General features: G+C 52.5%; 1 protein-coding gene across 1 annotated transcript; it reads right to left on the minus strand.

The window, feature by feature from the left end:
• Window positions 1-1,224: 1,224 nt before the first annotated feature.
• PLD3 (phospholipase D family member 3) lies at window positions 1,225-19,170 on the minus strand. Its single transcript, XM_067557274.1, has 13 exons — window positions 19,139-19,170; window positions 13,435-13,521; window positions 11,832-12,002; window positions 11,582-11,647; window positions 10,555-10,718; window positions 10,006-10,189; window positions 8,848-8,968; window positions 6,620-6,747; window positions 5,570-5,770; window positions 5,191-5,330; window positions 4,439-4,604; window positions 3,459-3,558; window positions 1,225-2,284 (listed from the first exon to the last, which is right to left on the minus strand). Exons 3-13 carry the CDS (start codon window positions 11,832-11,834, stop codon window positions 2,085-2,087), a joined length of 1,473 nt encoding a protein of 490 aa, XP_067413375.1. The 5' UTR covers window positions 11,835-12,002; window positions 13,435-13,521; window positions 19,139-19,170; the 3' UTR covers window positions 1,225-2,084.
• Window positions 19,171-19,461: the final 291 nt, after the last annotated feature.

The following is a 19,461-nucleotide window of genomic DNA, read 5'->3' on the forward strand; positions in this document are numbered from 1 at the left end:
CATCATGTTGATGTCATCAGGGAGTGATGTAATTACAGTGAGCCCAAATAGCTAGTGCTTCAGGACTCCAGGAGGACATCAGTTAGCTCTTAGAAGAGGCAGGGCCGGAGGGGAACCTGGAACATTGGGTAAGGCTGCTTTGCATGTTAGGATCTGGCACAACCTAAATTAACTGCATTTTCTCAAGATCACTGGGGTAATTTGGGGTGGAATTCACCACAGAGATACAGCTTGTTGCCCCAGACCCTTCTGTCATCAGCTCAGGCTTTCTCCTGGATCTGCACCACGCTGCCTCTCCTGGACAGACGGGAAGGTCCCAGGATCGAGTTGGGGAGATTGCTCACCAAGGAACATAGAACAGTTTGATCCCTGGAGTAAGCAGCTGATTAACAAGGTGTGAATCAAACTATAGAATGGATTGTGCCCAAAGATCTCTCACTGCACAGCTTTACTGTTACTAAGGGCTGGTTTGTCTCTGCTTTGCACCTTGGTAAGTCATTTACAACCTCTTCAGGGTGATTACAAGATGCTTCCCCGGGATGAGCAAATGGAGAGTTCTGATTCGATGGAGTTTTACAGCTGCTCGCCGGTGTAAGTGACTTCACAAGGAGCACAGTAAGGAGAGAACCAGGTCCAGTGAGCCTGAACTCAGCCAGAGAAACAGGATTTGCTGAGGATCATCTGCAGTGGTCCAAGTATTTAGCAAGTAGCATAATGCAAGTCCCAACCTAGATCATTCTATATAGGCCCTGATTTTCCAGTGCCCTGTGCCTTGTGTCACAATGTACACCTGTGCAAAGTGGATGCAACCTGTTGTGAGTGGGGAATTCTAATTGTAAAGACATTGTGGAATAACCATATAATTAGGTTTAAGGTCTTTTGTCATTTTTGGTCCCAGATTACATTAAACTGGTTTTCAAGAACACTTTAGGTTTTGGGGGGGTTTTTTCTTCATATTTTCCCTTCCTAATTTCACTCCAGGACAGAGTTAAGGTTGTGTAAGTGCCTTAATTGCATATTTCTTATCTGAACCTGTTTGGATTTCTGTTAAGTCCTAACATTAACTGTGAATGGCCAGGATTTCTAGTGGTTGGGAGAAGTGCAACATCTGTGTGTCCCAGTGTCTCTGTGCTGCTGCCTCAGTGTGCACTGTTTTTCTTACAAAGCAAAGATGTTGAATCCCTGTTTTGCATGCAAAATGGGGCTCAAACTTTATCGCTGAGGTGTGAGGAGCACCTTCATCATTTGTGACTTTATTCAAACCTATGTGCTGTTCTCCCCCTTGGGTTTTCAGCTACTGCACCAATTGTTTCCTTGTTCCTCACGAGGCCTGCTACAGATCCCTGCCTTTCAGTGAATTCTCGGTAGATCATGTCACTTCACCCCTGAGCACAGGGGCAGCAGAAGACCTAGGCATCAATTAAGATCCCACTTAAGTATTTAAAATAGGGCTCTAATGGGATATTGATGGTCCACTGGCCATGCCTTGGCCTTCTGCACATTGATGAATTCCATCCTGTGTGCATATATACGTTCTCTTTCTATAGCTCTCTCTGTATAACTGTCTAATATTGCATCTTCTTCAGAATAGACAGACAATCCAGACACACATTAGACTTTATTAGTACCTCCCATTGCTTATCACCTGTACAGAATCCCCGTTGAAGGGGATTTGGACAATTATAGAGCAGATGCTATGGAAGCCAGTTCCATTTGCCTACACATGACAATTCATGTGCAGAACAGAGGGAAAGAAGCAGTTGAGGTGTGGTGGAGAAACAGACCAAGCGCCACCCCCCCCACACCGCCTCTCGGCCGGGCTCAGCTGTTAGTGTTTGAAGTGAGGAGCAAGACGTGAGGCACAGGTGTCCAGAGAGACACCATGACTCAAAACATTGCTAACTCCATTACAGATAAGACAACTGGGCTGTCAAGAAACCCAGTGACATTGGATATTTCAGGCTCTGAAAGGGATGTCAATCCGATCATGTCTGCAATGTTGTAGCCATGTTGCCCTGATGTGTACAGCTGCCCTGCTTTAGTTCGGTGGCTTTGTGACGGCATTTCCTCAGTGGTGTATCCTCTTAGTAAACATTGCAGATGTTTTCCCCCTGGCCCAAAGTGCTTATGTCCCTGCTGTATTTGGAGTTCCAGTCCCGCTCGAACACAGCCTGGAGTTGTTCCTGCACGGTGGGCTCCCCTCTGGCATTTGTGTCGCTCTGGTTCACAACAAGAGCAGATCCTGCCGTTCTGACAAAATAGTCTCCTGACCAGTTGGAGGTACCTTCAGGGAGAACAAGGAGAGAGCTTACTGCCCCCGCCGGCCCCAATGCCCTCATCGCCGCCAGTGAATGCCTGACCCTTGCAATGCTGGGCTAGCCCACGGCCTACGTTTCAGTGCTGCCGCTCCAGTCAGCTATGAAGACGTGCCGCTGTGTGTGCGCCCCTGTCACCTGATCAACAGCGTTTCCCGAAATCCTCTGCCAGGCCTTCCCCCTCCTTTGGTCCTAACTATGAAAGCGCCCGTCTCCCTGAGTCCTAGCTCCCCGGGCTCCAGCAGCACAGCAGCCAGCTGCTGTCCTCTCCTGCGCACTGCCAGGGACCACGGCACGCCCATGTGCAGGCTCCTCCACTGGCTCCCTGTGTATTTCAGGCTCAGGTTCAAAGCTGCCCTCTTTACAGTTAAACTCCTTCAAGGACTTGCTCCAGCTGACCTGACTCCACAGATGCTGAGCCTGAGTCTCAGTTACACTAAGGCCCCCCTACACCATTCTGGCTGTGTAAACGGGCCTTAAAACGAGTGGAAATGGACCGCCGCACAGCCCCCTTTGTGCAGGTGCCGCCCCAGCTGGTGTGAGAATTCTGCCCCTCCTGGCCTCATCCCCTGGCCTAGGAGCCAGTCAGGGGTGCAGCCAGAGTGCACAGTGCGTTGGCTAGTCTCTGCTCCCCAGAGGCCCCAAGAAGCAGAAAATAAATTAGAGCAGACTTAGGTCCTTACTAATTTACACCATTTTAAGGGTCTCTCCCCACATGCAGGAGCGGAATAGCTGAGGATCCTGCTGCTTGCGTGCCTCTCACATTGCTCCCTTACCCGTTCCCCACGGCCCTCCAGTGTCAGCCTCCTCCCACCACTGCCCACGCAAGGGCGTTCTCTACAGCTCCTGCCATCCAGACAGTCGGTATCTGCAGGCCCCACCGCTTCTCCATCTGGTTTCACATCTTCGCTGAGAAATCCTTTGCCGGTCTAGAACTCCCCCGTTCTCTCCCCACTCTGGGTTATCTGTTATTTCACCCTTTAACTTATTATGCAGCACTGCAGAGTGTGCGGGGGGACTGTTTGTAAGTGGGACGAGGTGGAAGGACACAGGGGTTGGGCCCGTTTCATTTAATCGTGGCGACCAAGAAGTCTCCCACTCAAGCTTCAGGAGCGGCGGTTAGCTCCTTCGTGCTCTACTCACCTATATATGCCACCTTGTCGGTGACCATGTACTTATTGTGGTTGACTCTTGCGTAGGGGATCTTGGCTTGTGCTTCATCAACTGGAACTGTGAAGAGTCTCTTCAGAAGGAAGAGGAGGAAAAACAAGGAGCAGACGGAATGAGCGTCATAACGCATTAGTGCAACGTAAAAAATCTACCAGGAAAGAGCAGGCCTAAACCTGTAGCCTGTTGGTGTGTAGACAAGGCCTAGGTGGATAAAGATTCTCTCTTCAGTCACTGACACCAGTGCAGAGGGATTATAAAAGGCACCCACTTTGCACACTCTGCACTGGTGTCCATGACTGCACGAGGTGCAGGGCAACAGTGAATCAACCCTTAGAATTTGATCCATCTAGTTTGAAATGTGGCAAGCAGCAGCGCTGCCCAATGGTACAGGTCACCTGAGACTCTGTCTGCTGTAGAACAGACTGTGGAGATCTACCCCAAACTGACTCTTAGTGACAGCCCTGGCTGGGGATTTCCACCTCCCATTTCTCTGGTGTTCTCCCTGGGTGTGCTTCCCTCGCATCTGATTCCCAGGACAAGCGCTCATAGCTGAGGTATTTCCCAGCTGATTTTCCCCAGAGAATCTTGCTCAGCCACAGCACTGAGTTGTCAGCAAGGTTCCTAGTTTGACAGCATGCTTCAGGGCTGGGTTGATTTAACTGCTTGGGGAATGAGGATCAACGGTCCCTTAGAGCAGTTACCGTAATCCTAGCTTTGACCTCAGTGAGAAGCGTTGAATCCTGCTGTTTTCCTGCCACAAATACTATCCTGGAGAAATCTTTCGGGTAAATGCTACAGCATTCTATGGAGGAGGAAACAAACCCAGACAGGAGCAGTCTCATTGAAGGCTATGGGGCTACTCGTGTGCTTTGCTTTAACCACACACGTGGCAAGAGCAGAACTGCAGGATTCCTGGCCCCTGCTCCTGCGCCAACAGGTGGACCGTTACTCACCACTTCCACACTGTAGCGGGTCTGGTTGTCACTCATGGCGGCCAGAGATTTCAGGAAAGGAAACATGGCTGGCTTTGAATGTTTCCAGCAGCCAATCAGCAGGCGAATGCGGATGCGCCTTTCATAGGCGGCTTTCCGGAGCTGATTGTCAATAGTTGGCCAATACCTGGGGAAATAAACAAGCACGGCCAGGCGCATCTCCGAGTTACTAGTGGTGGTCGTCTGGGGTCCTTTTTAAAATACAGATAAGGGCCTGAATTTTCAGAATTAACTAGTGATTTTTGGACGCCCAATGTGAGACCCCTTAAAGAAGGGACATTAGATGAAGATTGGGTCCTTTTACGGCATCTCAGTTTGGGCCCCTAAAATCCCAAGTCCCTTTTGAAAAGAGGGGCCATGGTTTTCCCTTTTGGCAGTCCGGGCTGTTCCCAGCAAAGGGAGTGGCGTGAAAAAGTCATGGCGCTGCTGGGGAGGGGACACAGGAGCGTTAAAGGGAGAAAACTGAGCAGCTCCTTGGGCCCAAGAGGAAACAGAGGCTGAGATGCGGTCAGCAGTGACAGGCAGAGCCTTAAAAAACGAGGACAGCTCCCTATCCTCATTCCTGAATTCAACTCGGACGCAGCCCATGCCCAAAACACACACCTCCAGTTGTGGCCTTCTGGGCACACGCTTCATTGCGCACTCAGCGGGGCTATGTGCCCAGACCGAGCTCAGCGTGAAAGCAGGTTACTAAAGGACAAACGGAGCGTTACCAGGCGGGGTGCGAGAACTCCATAGTCGGCAGGTAGCTCATCACGGCGATGTGCACGAACTCGCTGGCGTCGTCGATGATGCTGAGCAGGGAATGGAGGTCCTCCGTCCGTCCCTCAGCACACAGGGCTGGGGGGGCGCTCTAGGCACGGCACAGAAGGTCAAGCTGACGGTGGCACGGTTGGGAAGGACTTTTTCTTTCCGTGTGCAGCGCTGCCTGATTGGCCAGGTGCAACATGGGAGGGCTTTAACAGCCTTCCAAGCATCAGGGGTTGGCCGCTGCAGGAGGCCAGGTGACTGCACAGAACAATGGTCTGCTCGGGGAGGGCAAATCCAACACGCAACCGATCAGGAGGAGCAAAAGAGGGTGACTCGACTTACGGAAAGGTACACGCTGGCATCCGTCCCGTTCAGCTTCACTTCCAGCGGGGTCTCCTTGTTGAACGTGGTTGAGTAATTGGCCGGCCAGGGCGATGGAATAGAGGCATCTGGCACCCCCAGGAACCAATAGGCTTCAAACATCTTCCCTAGATCCTCGGCTAAGCAGCTGCAGTTGTAGACAGCGGCACCCAGCTCCTTCACCTGCGGGTCAAGCGGCACAGAATTCTCCGTCAGGCCCAGCTGGCAGGCGTCAGGGATTCGCCGCCTGGCGTTTCTGCAAGCCCCGTCTTTCTTTGGAGGGAGGATTCAGGTCCTCTGAGGATTCCTCCCTCCCCTTCTCGCTCTAATCTCGCCAGGTTCTCATGTTGGCACCGTAGTACCTGAGAAACCCCCAGAGAGTCAGAACGACGACAGCAACGGCCTGGCCGATGTCTCTGCTGGCAAGAGGCAGGGGGAGGGATTTTTTTCCCCCCACGACACACCCAGTGGGCTCTGGAGCCAGGCAGAACTGCGCCTGGGGACTTGAAATCCTGGCAACAGCTGTGGCAATAATGCTGTCATCAGGCTCCACAGCCCCTGCCCCACGGGGGCCATACACTGAAGGTCTCTCCTTGGCTGTGGAGATGCTTTCGCTTCCCCGAGGAAGAGTCTGCGGCAGCCCCCTGGTTTCCCATCCCCGGCAGGCTTGTGCTTGAAGGATCCTGGATGTTCGAGACCAACACCCCAATCCTGCAATGAGGCTCATGTGGCTGGACACCTCCCCCAGCCAAGAGTCTCACTTCAGTGGGGTCCCTATGGGTACCGGGGTCAGCCCACGGGCTGTCTGTTGCAAGACTGGGACCTGAATCAGTAGCAGAGCTGGGCGCACAGCCCAGAAGTCCTGGCTTCCGGTTCCCTCCTCTAAGCACGACACTCCCCCTCCTCGAAAGGAACATCCCCTATGATCCAAACCTGCCCTGACTCAATCCCAGCTTAGCGCCCGCCCCCCTCGAGCAGGCAGCACCCCTGCTAGGGCAAAGATTCCCTCCCCCCCCAAGAGAAGGTGTTTACCTGGGTTAGGGCGCGCCAGTCCATGTTAGCGCTGCCAAGATAGAGGTGGGTCTTGTCAACGATCCAGAACTTGGTGTGCAGAATCCCTTTGGTCAGCCTGTTCATGTTGACTTTGCGGACAACAGCCCCTAGGGTATTTAAAAAAACAGGGGGCTCTTTTATGGCCAGGGTCCCAGAATCAGGTCCCTGCCAAGGGGAATGTTCCCTTGTGAGAGTGGAGCAGGGGCAATGTGGATTTAACAGGTAGGAAGCTGCCTGGTTTGTTTGCATGTCTCAGAGGGGGCACTGGGGAGCCGTCAGATTCCCCCAGTGTCTTATTGCAGAACTGCTCATCACACTGTGTGTGTGTGTGTGTGTGTGTGTGTGGCAGGCCCAAGGGTTTGTTATCATAGGGTTGTTCTCTTGAACATTGATTGTAAGGACCCACAGACTAGACCTTGGGTCTGCAGAACTGGGGGCGGCTGCTATTCCCACAGTGCCACCAGGAGGCCCTGCAGCCAAAGAGCACCCTGGAGAGTTGGTGCCGCAGGAAGTACCTCCCACAAGACCCCGAGTGACAGCATCCTGCAGACCTCTGATTGGCCAAGTGCCCCTACTTAACCCCAGGGGTTGGCCCCAGTCACAGGGACTTAGGCCTGCTGCAATGCCAGGTTTTGCCTGGTCTCCTGTCTCTGGACGGTCCCTGACTTTGACCCTGATTCCTGCCGCCTGGTTCTATCCCAGTGCTGCCCCTGGTCTCTGACCCAGCCTGACTCTGACCCTGACTCTTGTTTACAGGACTGGGCCATGTGATTCATCCAATTCTTGCCTGGCAACTCCTGTCCCCGGTGGGCAGACCTCAGCCCAGCTGTGACCATTAGGCCAGACTGCCGATGCCCGAGTCCCTTACACCAGTGGTTCTCAACCAAGGGGTACATATTCCGCTGGGGTACACAGAGATCTTCCAAGGGGTACATCAACTCCTCTAGATATTTGCCTAGTTTTACAACAGGCTACATAAAAAGCACTAGCGAAGTCAGTACAATCTAAAATGTCATTCAGACAATGACTCGTTTATGCTACTCTATATACTCTATGCTGAAATGTGAGTACAATATTTCTATTCCAATTGATTTATTTTATAATTATATGGTAAAAATGAGAAAGGAAGCCATTTTTCAGTAATAATGTGCTGTGACACTTGTATTTTTCAGTCTGATTTTTGTAAGCAAGTGGTTTTTAAGTGAGGTGAAACTTGGGGGTGTGCTAGACCAAGCAGACTCCTGAAAGGGGTACAGTCATCTGGAAAGGTGGAGTGCCCCTGTCTTACAATGTAGGTGCTTGGCAGGCTGCTTTGTTGTTAGAGCAGCCAAGATTTTCAAAAGTGTGCCTAGTGAATTTGGGGTCCCCAAGATTTTCAGAGGGTGGGTGCCCGGCTCTTTCTGAAAATCAGGGCCTGTTAAGGTGTCTCCGGTTGAGCCCTGGATTCAGAGGCACTCGGAATCACTAGTCACTTTTGAGACATGCAGGCCTCCGCTTTTAGCCCTTCTGCGCGTGGAGAAAATGTGTACCCCGCCCTGCTGTGTGATGGGGTCTCCAGAGAGGTGTACACAGCCGCTAAGCTGAACACAGTGGTTGAGTCGGAGACCTAACAATAACTGTTTAAAAATCGCTGTTGTGAACTATTTCACCGCTGCCATGCTAGCAGAAACATCCCACTACACCAGTGGTCCCCAAACCTTTTACCCCGCACCCTCCCTTATCCCTGTCTGCAACCCCCTCCCTCACTCCCCATCAGCTGAGGCTGGAACTGGGGCCACAGGTGGGGTCGGGAGCTGAGGGTGGGGCCATGTGTTCAGGGCTGGGGCCGCAAAGGACGAACTGGAATCTGTGGGACGAGGCCGTGCGCATACGCTATGACCAGGGGCCAGGCGCCATGGCTGAGACAAAGCTGGGAGCCAGTTTGGAGGCCATAGCCGGGCCCGGAGCAGAGCTCAGGGCTGGGTGGTGCTCCCTCCCTGTCCCCGGGCCTGGCCATCCCCCCCTGAAACTACAGGGGGTACGCCCCACAGTTTGAAGACCTCCACACTACGCTGAGCCTGTGGGCAGAGCGTGAGTAGCTAGCCGTGCTGCCGGGGCCGGGGTTACGCTGCAGAGAGGCATTCCTAGGCACGTGGATGGCCGAAACGTACGTAACTACACGGTCAGACCGGCACCCAGCACCGTGCGCTACTGCTCGGGAATCTCACCACTCTGCTCCAGCGCTTGGAGGTCATTCAGGCGCTGCTTCGAGGAAGGGGCGCTGACTGCGATTCTCACGGAGACACCTCGCTGGGGTAACTGCATCAGTTCTGCCAGGATTTGTTCACCCTGAGGTTTTTTTTTTTTTTAAAAAAAAGAGGGGTTAAAAACGCCAGTAAGTCTGGAGGCGGCTGTCTGCCAACGCTGCCTTTTCACCAGGTCAAAGTGGTCAGGAATCATATGTATGGGTGCATTTGCTCCCTGGTCCACAGATGGTCAATACACGCAGTCCCCAGGGGATCATACTGACATGGGGAAATTCACCCTTGTGCAGCAGCCTGCTTAGGACTGTGGCTGGTCTCTCTGCATGGGGCAGAAGCTGTGCTTTGGGGTTGCTCAAGGGTTTGGGGTTTGTGCTTTGGGGTTGCTCAAGCCAGCATTCAGCTGCCGGGAATTCTGCCTTTGCAGCTCCCGGTGCTTCCGGCTTGGGAGAGGCATACGCATCTCCTTCTAGAGTTTGGCCTTCTTTTTTTCCTCTTCCAGGATCCTGGCCAGCATGACCCACTCTAATCTAACCAAAACCATGAAAAAGGCTTTGCAAAAGGAAGCTCAAACTCAGACAAATCAATGTTCCACTCAGTAGCATTCCCTAACTGGCTCCTTTGACAGCCTGTGAAGATGACCCCATTACTGGCTTGGTAATTAGACGCTAATTTGGGAGTGGATTCAGCTGATTCGACCGTGGTTTTCTGCCTTGACAGAGGGACAACTGGGTCCTGCGCGTTTCATTCTCATTTACACAGCGGTGGAAGAGTGAATAAATCGATATCTGGGAAGCAGCAATAACAAGATGCGTCTCTTGGAGCTTTTCTACACCCAGGGTGTGAAGTGAGGGAGTGAAATCAATGAGGATGCGGTTAGACCAGTATAGCTTATTCCTCTAAGTGATAATGCAATACAGTTAAATTGGTGCAAAACCTGCCTTTTGCCAGCCCTTCTAGCTCCATCCCTCACGGTGCTGAGCATCCCGGCTCCATCCAGCAAAGCATGTAAGCACATGCTCAACGCTGAGGGCGTGAGCAGTTCCATGGATGTAGCATTCTATGCTGGATCGGGCCAGTGTGCTGAGCACCTTGCAGGATTGAGCCCCTGATTTTGCGATTTACTTGCTCAGCTGTGGCTTCTCGAGTGTGTGTGTCGTCGTTCGTCAGGGTCCAGTAGAAAGATGCGATGTCCAAGCTGCTTCTAGCATCTCTGATCAGGTTCCTCCATGCCTGGAAAGTGGATGGGTTTACCGTGCTGTTGTCTTCATAGGTCATTCCCTCGGGGATGCTTTCAACCAGCACAGCCCTAGCAGGCAAAACAACACTAGTATCCTCTGAGCTTTAGCATCTTGGGCCCAGTTCATCCCAGCCCTGTGCCTCCTGCCCTGCAAAGTGGGCGTGAAACGCATGAGTGTGAGTCAACGTGGTGGCGTGTTGCACTGGTGTGTACATGACTGCACAAGGTGCTGGCCGATGATGAACTGGGCCCGTTCTGATACCTGGGTGCAGCAGAAATGTAGTGGCAAGGATTCTGAGATAGGCTGCGCAGGATTTTGGAAGAGCATGTCCCAGGAGAAACTGACCAGATGGCCGGGGGATGGCGGATGAGCAAAAGCTGAGAAGCCCTGACTTCTGATCATTAAAAAGCCCAGGCTTAGAATATCGACTCACCTGCAAGGGTCACTGCATGTGTTGGCTGGAGACTGCACGATCTTTGCTCGTTCCAAAAGTGAGCCGAACGGAAGAATGAAGAGGTGAGTGAGAACTCCAGCCAAAAGCATGGCCACCAGGATCGCGGCCACCAGGATCGCAGCCAACTGGACACGCTGGGAGTACTGGGGGCAGAAAGAGAGAACGAAATAGAGACAGGCAGGCAGCATGACACACGGGTTTGAGACGTTCAGCTGAATTCATGGCCCTGCGCCCTTGCAGTCATTTACACTAGTGCAAAATGGGTGTGGAATGCTACAGAATCAGGTAAGCATTTTGCATGCAGTTTCCACTGGTGTAAATGACCGCACCAGGAGAAGACAATAATTGGAAAGAATCGTTCTGGTCTCACACCAGTTTTACACTGGTGAATCTCTACTGTCTTTAATAAAGTTACTCTGGTTTCCCCCAGGGTAAATAAGAGAAGGAACAGGCCTTCTGATCCCAGCCACTCATTTCTGCATCCTCATGCCCGGGTGTAGCCAAGTCTGACTGACACAAGAAAACAAGACACCCGCCTGTAAGTTAGGTGCAATGGAATCCAGAGAACGTACCAGACTCATTTACACTGGTGTAAATCGGGAGCGATTTCCCCTGCAGCCAAGGGGACTTGATCCTCAACTGGCCATTGATATAGCTGCACCGAAGTCAATGGAACTAGCTGATCTGCACCAGCTGAGGACCTGGTCCAAGAGAGTTGCTCCGGTGCAGAGCCGGTGTGAATGGCGAATCGGGGTTAGTCCCTTTGTGCTGTTTACTTGGTGCTAGTTCTGGAATTGAGCTGTCTCCCGCTCGGGCTGTTCTCAGCAAACACAAGCTGTAAACTTCACGCCTCTTAAAACAAGCCCAGTGAGCGGGATGCTAACATAAGCAGAACGATCCTAGCGTGAAAGAGGGAATGCGGAACAAGCGCCTCCTTTGTGCAGCCCTTCCACTTTGCTGCCTCAGTGGTTTTCTGGCTTAGCACGGCCCGCTGGAGACAATTTACCTTCTGAGCAAGTTGGTTCGGCTGCTCTCTTGGCAATAGCTCTTCCTGGACGTCTAGAGCGTTCAGCTGTGAGAGGGGAAAAGAAAGGATGTTGTATCTGAAACAACCCGGGGGAGCTTTGACATCTCCCCTGCAGACTGGACACACTTTGTGGAGTGGGGCATGCAGGCTCCTAGCTTCCAGTGCTTTCAATGGAAGTTAGGAGCGTAAATACTTTTGTGCATCTGGGCCATAGCTCCTCCCAAGTTACCATGCATTGTTAGATCATTTCCTGCAGGCCTCAGTGTCCCAGGAGTTTTGCTTGATGCTTGTAAAGTGGCTGGTTCTCACAGAGGACAACAGCTTACTGCCGCTGCTGGCTAAGGAAGTCACTCAAGTGGGAAAGGTCCATGCTGTGATGCGGATGGCCTGGGGTGGGTTGCTACGTAAAGACGGGACAATACATCTCTTTGGTGCAAATCGTACCACTGGTCTGGTTTGCTTTACAAGGAGCGCGCACACACATATCTCACTCGGCTCTCAGTCATTTCACCAAGAGCAGAATCTGCTGTGTAAAATGGAGGGGAAATAGAAGATTCTGTTTCCTTTTATGCCCAAGGGAGAAGAAAGCTTGTTACTCAGCAATTCAAAGTTCAACATGCAACAAAGACTTTGCTATGGAAATGCCCCGCTTGCTTCAGGGACTAATTGCAATCACAAGTCTGAATTTGCATTCACTTTAAAAAAAAAAAAAAAAAAAAAAAAAAAAAAAAAAAGGGCGTTCACATTTTGCTTTGTTCCCTTTGGCCTTCCTTTCCCTGTCTTTTTTTTCTGCTGTTGGGTTTTAGCGTCCCAGATGTTTTAGGGGACAGGGATTTCCAGGAGTACCTAACCAAGGAGCTTTGTACAGGTTCAGCTCAGAGAAGGAAGATGCCAAAGCAGGGCCTCAAGGTGCTTTGTTAGCATTTTACTATCACAGCCAAACAGTAAGAACTTTAAGGGTATCTGCAGAATTCCCTCTTCAGATCCAATCTCAGTGCTGATATTTTGCTGGGAATTTGGCCACTGTTGCAAAGATCCATGTGTCTAAAACCCAGGACGGTGGGATCCTGGGTAACAGATTCCTCCACATTGCCACTGGGTAGCTTAGCTGAGCAATGTCCCACAATTACTGGAGGGGCAGGCGCCGCCGGATGTGCTGGCCAAAGAGACCAGAGCAGCAGAACCCTGTGGCCGTCAGAGTCATCAAAACTAACCGTGTAAACCAGGAAGTTCTGGTTAGTTGCTGCAGACCTTGTCTTTTGCCTGCCTTCGACCTTGGCCCGGCTTGACCTTGGTACCTGTTTCCTGACTCGGGTAACTAGTCTGGACTTTTCTCTCTCACCCTGGCCCAGCCACCTACACCTCAGCCATTGCACCCATTTGGAGAGCACACCACGCACCTTTGAATGTCTTTGCCAGAAGGGCATCTGAACATCCCTGTTTCACAGAGGGTGGAGAGCAGCCTAGATTCAGACCCTGCAGATGCTTCTATCCACACCCCCTGGCTATTACTCAGAGCTGTCTCCGGCCAGAACACCAACAGACCCTTGTTTACTCGGGCGCTGAGTGAAAACCTTTAAGCAGGTTGAGGTGGTGCAGAACCCCAGAGCAGGGAGGGCGCCTTGTGCACCTGGCAGGCGCCTCCGTGGTGAATCACAGCCTGAGAGACTTACGTGGAGGTTCAGCATCTGGCAAACCTCCAGCGTGTAAACAAATAACAGAACAATGAGATGCTAGGATGTTCCCACTGACTTAGGGAGCTTCACTAGAGCAGCCAATGGCAGGATCTAGAGAGGAGACGTAGAGTTCGTTTGCCCATTTATAAGACGTACCTTTTTGTGGGTTGCAAGGGGCTTCATTTTGCTAGAAGCTTGTAGGTCCAGTGTCAAGTTACACAGCAGGAGAACAAAGCAGCAAACCTGCAAAAGGCCAAATGGGAGCAGAACATGATTTCACTGGAGTTAATCCTAATTTAAACCAGTGGAAGTGAGATCAGACTCGGGTCCCGCTAAATTATGCTCTAGGTAAGTAACACCGCGGCTTCCACATTTATTCTCTCTGTGAATCCAGAGCAAATGCAATCCGCTTACCAGTCCAAGGAGGAGTGCCCTAACAGCTGACGCTGCTGATGCAGCAAACCCCACCTGGGATCGGTTTCTTTCTACCTTCGACATCATCACAAGCGCGACAGATTCTGCACTTAGCACCGGGCTGGCGTTTCTATGGCTGATCTGTGAGCTAGAACAGAGTCCAGCATGCTCTGCAGTAATTGATGAATGAGGGGGAACAGAGGACAACCGCCCTGCGGCCCTGTGCTCAGGGCCCCCCTACAAAGGTCTGTAACTGGGGTGTAATGGGGGGGTGGGACCCCAGCAAACATGATATACTGGGGCCCCAAATTTCTCTCAGTGGGCTTGTCTGACAGCGCTGTGCAGGGAAACCACAACTGTGTCAAAGTCAGCAGCTGCGGCTCGTGGAGGCTCCAGGAGCGAAGATGCTGAGGCGAACCTTGTGTGGTTTGCGGTTTTGCAATATCCATGTGCTTTTGCTGGGCTAGCAGGACTCGCTGAAGATTGGGAACCGTTCTTCCCGCCATTGACAGTCCCGTGCTTCCTGCCTTTGCCAAGAGTGAGTCACTCAGTAACAAACGCAAACGTTTTTCTAGCCCGTGCCTCTGTGCTAGGGGCAGCTGGCTGCACCCCTACGGTACGCACTGCCATTGTCTCGATTTTATTCTCGCACTCCTTTATTCAGTCTCCCCTACGCAGAACCCAAAGCCAGGAACGTCCCAGTTAGAATCGGACTTTAAAATCCACAGGTCCACATCCGCAGCGAGAGTAAAGTGGTGTCACACTTTCGAAGTTCAAAGATTTGCACCAGCTGAGGAAATGGTCCATAATGTGGGAGTGGTCCTGAAATTAGGAAAAACTCATTGGACTCTCCCCTCCTTTGCCCATCTACCTGTCTGGCCAACCCCATGCCGACCCAGCTGTTGGCCCCAGACACACACTCTGTCTACCCCTCTCCCTTTCCTCACATAGCCAGCGAGCTAGTCAGCCATCACTCCTCATACACCTACATCTCTCTAGGTTCTTCTCTCATCATCAGGCCTCTGGCAAGCAGTAATAACCGGATCACTAATGAAGCTGGGCGTAGCACGGCACTCCCCCAGCCGTGCAGGGGGTGGATTACATGACCTCTCTGATTCCACCACAGACCCAGCAGCTGCTCCATGAATCTCACCCACAGGTATTGCTCGAGGCTGGAGCCGGGCGGTGGATTGGGACATTGGTTCCTGAGAGTACAGGGCAGGATGTCACAAGAGAGGACACTTTGGGTCACAAGGCTGCAAACACCAGGCACGAGGGAGGCTGCCACGTGTCTGCATGGCCGATGATGAGTTGGGAAATAAGAAAAAAGGAAGTTTGGTAGCAGTAAGCGGCAGTGTTGCATTCAGGACTCTGAGCAGTCACCTGCCGAGGTCAGGAAGGACATTTTCCCCTCCCAATGCACGTTTGTTACGTGAGGGTTTCTTTTAGCCTTCCACTGCAGCATCACAGATGGGGCACAGCTACAGGCAGGACTGCGGCTGGGGGACTGGTGCTCTAAGGTGATCCAGAGAATCCCGTCTTAGGTGCCTGGCAGGTGGGTCTTGCCCACAAGCTCATGGTCACCAGATTTGGGGTCAGGAAAGAATTTTGCTCCAGGCTAGATCAGCGAGGCCCTTGGGAGTTTTTCGCCTTCCTCTACAGTATGGAGAATGAATCAGCCTGCTAGGATCATCTGGCCTTGTTTCACCTGCTGGATTCCCTGTCATGGCTGGGGCCTTGGGCACTGGTGGCGTGTCACTCCCTCCCTCTTACTCTGCCTGTGGCATGCAGCCATTTAGTTTCCCGAGGACTGACATATTGTAGTTTAACTCAAGGGAGGGGTCTCTGGGTGAAATGACCTGGCCTGTGCTTGGCAGGGGGTCAGACTATAGCTCCGTCCAGCCTTAAACTCTGGGACTCAACAGAAAGCTAAACACTGCAAAGAAATCTCCCCCTACTGTCTATGTCTTTCTCCAGCTACGTACACTGCCCTCACCCCATTCCCTCCTTCAGGTCCATCCTCGGCCATCTCCAAGCTGGCTTCCGCCCCTTGCATTCCACCGAAACCACTCTTGTCAAAGGATCTAACGACCTCTTCCTCACCTGGTCTCAGATCCAGTGCGCCAGCCTCGTCCTCCTGGCCTTGGAGACCGTCAGCCAGGCTCTTCTTGTTGAAATCTTGTCCTCCCATCGCTTCAGAGACTCGGTCCCTTCCCCTCTCGCACTGCTCGTTCGGTGTGTCCTTCAAAGGATCCTCCCCAGCCCTCCTCCTCCAACTTTCTGGGTAGTTTCCACAGAGCTCTGCCCTTGGTCCCCTTCACACCTTCCCTCTGGGTCAGCTCATCTACAAAATATCAGTTCCACTTCCTGCTGATGACTCGTTGCTCTGCCTCTCCACTCCACACACATCCAAACTAAAACTTCAGCCTGTCTCCCTGCCCTCTCCTTGGGGAACTCCGGCTGTCAGCTCACGCTCAGCATGGCTACAACAGAGCGCCTCGTCCTCCCGTCCCCTCCTTTCTTGATCACGGTGGACGACACCACCGTGCTGCCTGTCCCCTTTACTCAGAAGCTGGGCGTCTCCTTTGACTCAGACCTCTCTCCAGGTCCTCATGTCCAGGCCGTATCTAAACCTTGCCAGTTCTTTCCGCAGAACGTCTCCACGATACGGCCTCTCCTCTCCATCCGCACAGCTAAATCTCTCAGCTGGGCCCTCGTCAGCCCGTCTCGGCTGCGGCAACCTCCTTTTCTCTGGCCTGCTCAAAGGCAATCTTCCCCACTCGCACCCAGTCAGAAAGCTGCTGCAAAGAGCGTTTCTAGCCCATAGCTTTGATGGTCACCCTCCCTTTGCGTCCCTCCACCGGCTCCCCCTTCTCCATGGCATCAAACATAATTGTCTTCACTTTCAGGGCCTTCCACGGCCCACCCTGACCTGCCTCTCATCTCTCCTGTCTCCAGTCAGCCCCTGACACCAACCTCCAGTGCCCACTTGTTACATTTCCAAACGCGTCCTTTTGTGCTTCCTCCCCGGCTGCTCCTGGTACTCGGAAGGCGCTCCTCATAAATATCCGCCCAGCGACCTCGTTGTCTCCTTCACATCCCTTCTGAAAGCTCTCCTTTGCCGGGATGCCCACAACAAACTTCCCAGTGGTTAGGCCGCTTGTGGGCTGAGATCCCTGCCCCTCGTGCTGGGTATATTGTCTCCCTGCGTCCTGCGCTCCCCCGTCGGTCGTTCAGGCTCCGTGGGCTGTCTCTTGTCAGCTGTTTGGGGCAGGGACCATCTTATTGGTCTGTGTTCGTGCAGCACCTGGCACAATGGGGACCTGGTCCATGACTGGGCTCTTATGTGCAACCATAATACACCTAATCAATAAGAACAAGGATCCCTGCAGTGTCTGACCCAAGAATTCTCTTACTGCAACGCGTCCTTGGCCCCATGGGGATGACGCACATCTTGCCCCTTGGCCTGATGCTGTCACCTCCCCCACTCTGGATTTGTGGCCATTTCTCTTTTTGGTGTATTTCCTCCTTTTTCTACTCTTTTCCACTCTTTTTACAAGTTCTTTTTCCCCCGGCTTTTCTCCCTCCCTACACCCTCCGCTCCTTTTTCTCCAGTAGCTCCATTCTTCCAACCCCTCGACCAACCCCAACGTGTACCGCTGGGCCCTTTGCGTGGCTACCCAACCTACGAGGAGAGAAACTGAGGCTGGCAAAGGTAGCCTTTGATCCTGAGGCCACGGGAGTCCCAGGCAAAGCCTTCTAGAGGCAGGGGGAATGTAGCTCTCCATCCAGTGGAGCCCGGTGCCCTTCCCCAGTGGCTGCGGGCAAGCGTGGAGGCGACCCAGAGCCCATCAAAGATCCTGCTAAACCTGTTTCCATGCAAAGCTTCCTTAAAAAACCACCGAGAGGAAACACAGTCAGATCCTTAGCCCTTCAATAAGCCATGTTGCCAACCTGCGTTAGGAGCCATCCTCCACTCATCCTCACTCACAACCCCCAGCTTCCCTCACTGGCATGCACTAAGTAGCATTAGCCCCATTTTACAAATGGGGAAACTGAGGCAGAGCAAAACTGCTCCACAGATTGGGGGAAAGAGGAAAGTGAGACAGACCTCCTGATATTCACATTAATAAACCTGTAAGGCCGTCAGATACCAGGATGATGGACTCAGCCGAAGAAGCTAAATGGATTGGGTTAACGCAAAGCACTTGTTGCCATGTGGGTCCCAGGATATTACAGAGACCTGGCAGACGGGGTGATATCTTTTATCGGATCTACTTCTGTGTGGCTTGGAAGCTTGTCTCTCTGACCAACAGAAATCGGTCCGGGAAATGATTTTACCTCACCCACCTTGTCTCCATGGATTAGGTTAAGCGAGTTATCCAAGAGAAAGCGGCTGACCAATACTAGAACCCAGGTATTCTGGCCCCCTGTCTGACTTTCTAAGCATTAGACCACCCTTCACTCCCAGGGCTGGGAATAGACACCCCCGATTCCTGGCTCCTACTCAGCTGTTCTAACCACTAGTGAACGCTGCCTCTCCAAAGCCGACTGAATCGTTTTTTATATCTATTTTCCTTAAGAGTCACCAGCGGGTTCATAAGAACAATTCACACCACGAGCCAGATCCTCAGCTGGCACAAACTGGCGTTACTCCACAGACTCCAGCGGAGCGATGCCGCTGAGGATCTGATTCTCTGTTTCCACTTCTCTAATTCAGGTTCTGAAGAAACACAGAACAGGAGGTTTACATGCAAACCAGAGCAGTTCGTTTGTTGTTGCAATATTTTTCTCCTGTCCCTAAAATGCAACGTCCGGGTGAATTCATCTCAACACGACGTGTCCAGTTTACATTCAGCGCTAACATATCTCACACGCACTGAGCGCTGGCGAGGCCCGATTCAGCTCTCATGGACCTCAATAAGAGTCTCTCCATAGACTTTAACGGGAGTTGGATCAGGTCCTAGAACAGCCAGACGGTATTTACAACTCCAGATGGGTCCCTTTCTCTACAAAGCGGCAGGTGCCTTTCCCTCCAATTCAGGGTCTCTTACGTCCAGGCTGGAGAAAGAACAGCGTCCGGTCCAGCAAGAAAGGAAACCCTCCCGTTTGTCTGTTTCACAGTCACCAGACAGGTCAGTTTCTAAAAGGTTAGCCATTCCCTCTGCTCTGGGTCAGCTTCTCTGCGTCATGCTGCTTCTTTGCACAGGTGGAAACAAGGACCCAGAGTGCAGGGCCACAGTGAATCAGACTCTGGAGGTTTTTTCCTCCGTCGCTCCTGGGGCTGCCCGAGCCCTTTGCCACAGACAACAAAGCACCCAAGAATAGTCCTGGCTGCTTGGCTCCTTACCCACAATGCCCCTCTCTGCAAAGGTATTAGCTGCCAGCTGGCAAAGCCCCTGCCAGCCAGCTCTGGCAGCACCGACCCCATTTGCTCCGCACCTACCTGCAGGAGCAGCGGTTCCCACACTCCCTTTGGGTCCCCTGGAGCCGCCTGGTCCTTAGCTCCGGCCCGGCTGGCAGCACAAACACCCCAAGATGTGGGGAGGAGCCGCCAGTCTTTCCCCCTCCCAGGGGTGGAGCCTCACCCTCCCTCCATCGCCTCTCCACCTCCAGCAGTAGCAGGGAGATCTGGCCCGTCAGTCCAGTGCTCCATTGCTGCTGGCGCTAGGGTGACCCGATGTCCCCCTATTAGGGGCTTTGTCTTGTTACGTAACCAACCACCCCCTTCCCCCCTCCCCGAAAAACCAAGTATCCCAATTTTTCACA

The sequence above is a fragment of the Emydura macquarii genome, unplaced genomic scaffold, assembly GCF_026122565.2.
Source record: "Emydura macquarii macquarii isolate MOO-44397 ecotype Brisbane River unplaced genomic scaffold, CSIRO-AGI_Emac_v2 contig_1790, whole genome shotgun sequence".
Lineage (NCBI taxonomy): Eukaryota > Metazoa > Chordata > Testudines > Chelidae > Emydura > Emydura macquarii.

Coding starts and splice junctions, on each gene's coding strand:
- PLD3 (XM_067557274.1), bottom strand. Junction 10,190..10,554: donor ACATGCAGTGACCCTTGCAG/GTGAGTCGATAT, acceptor TTTGCCTGCTAG/GGCTGTGCTGGTTGAAAGCA. Junction 4,605..5,190: donor GAGTTCTCGCACCCCGCCTG/GTAACGCTCCGT, acceptor TTATTTCCCCAG/GTATTGGCCAACTATTGACA.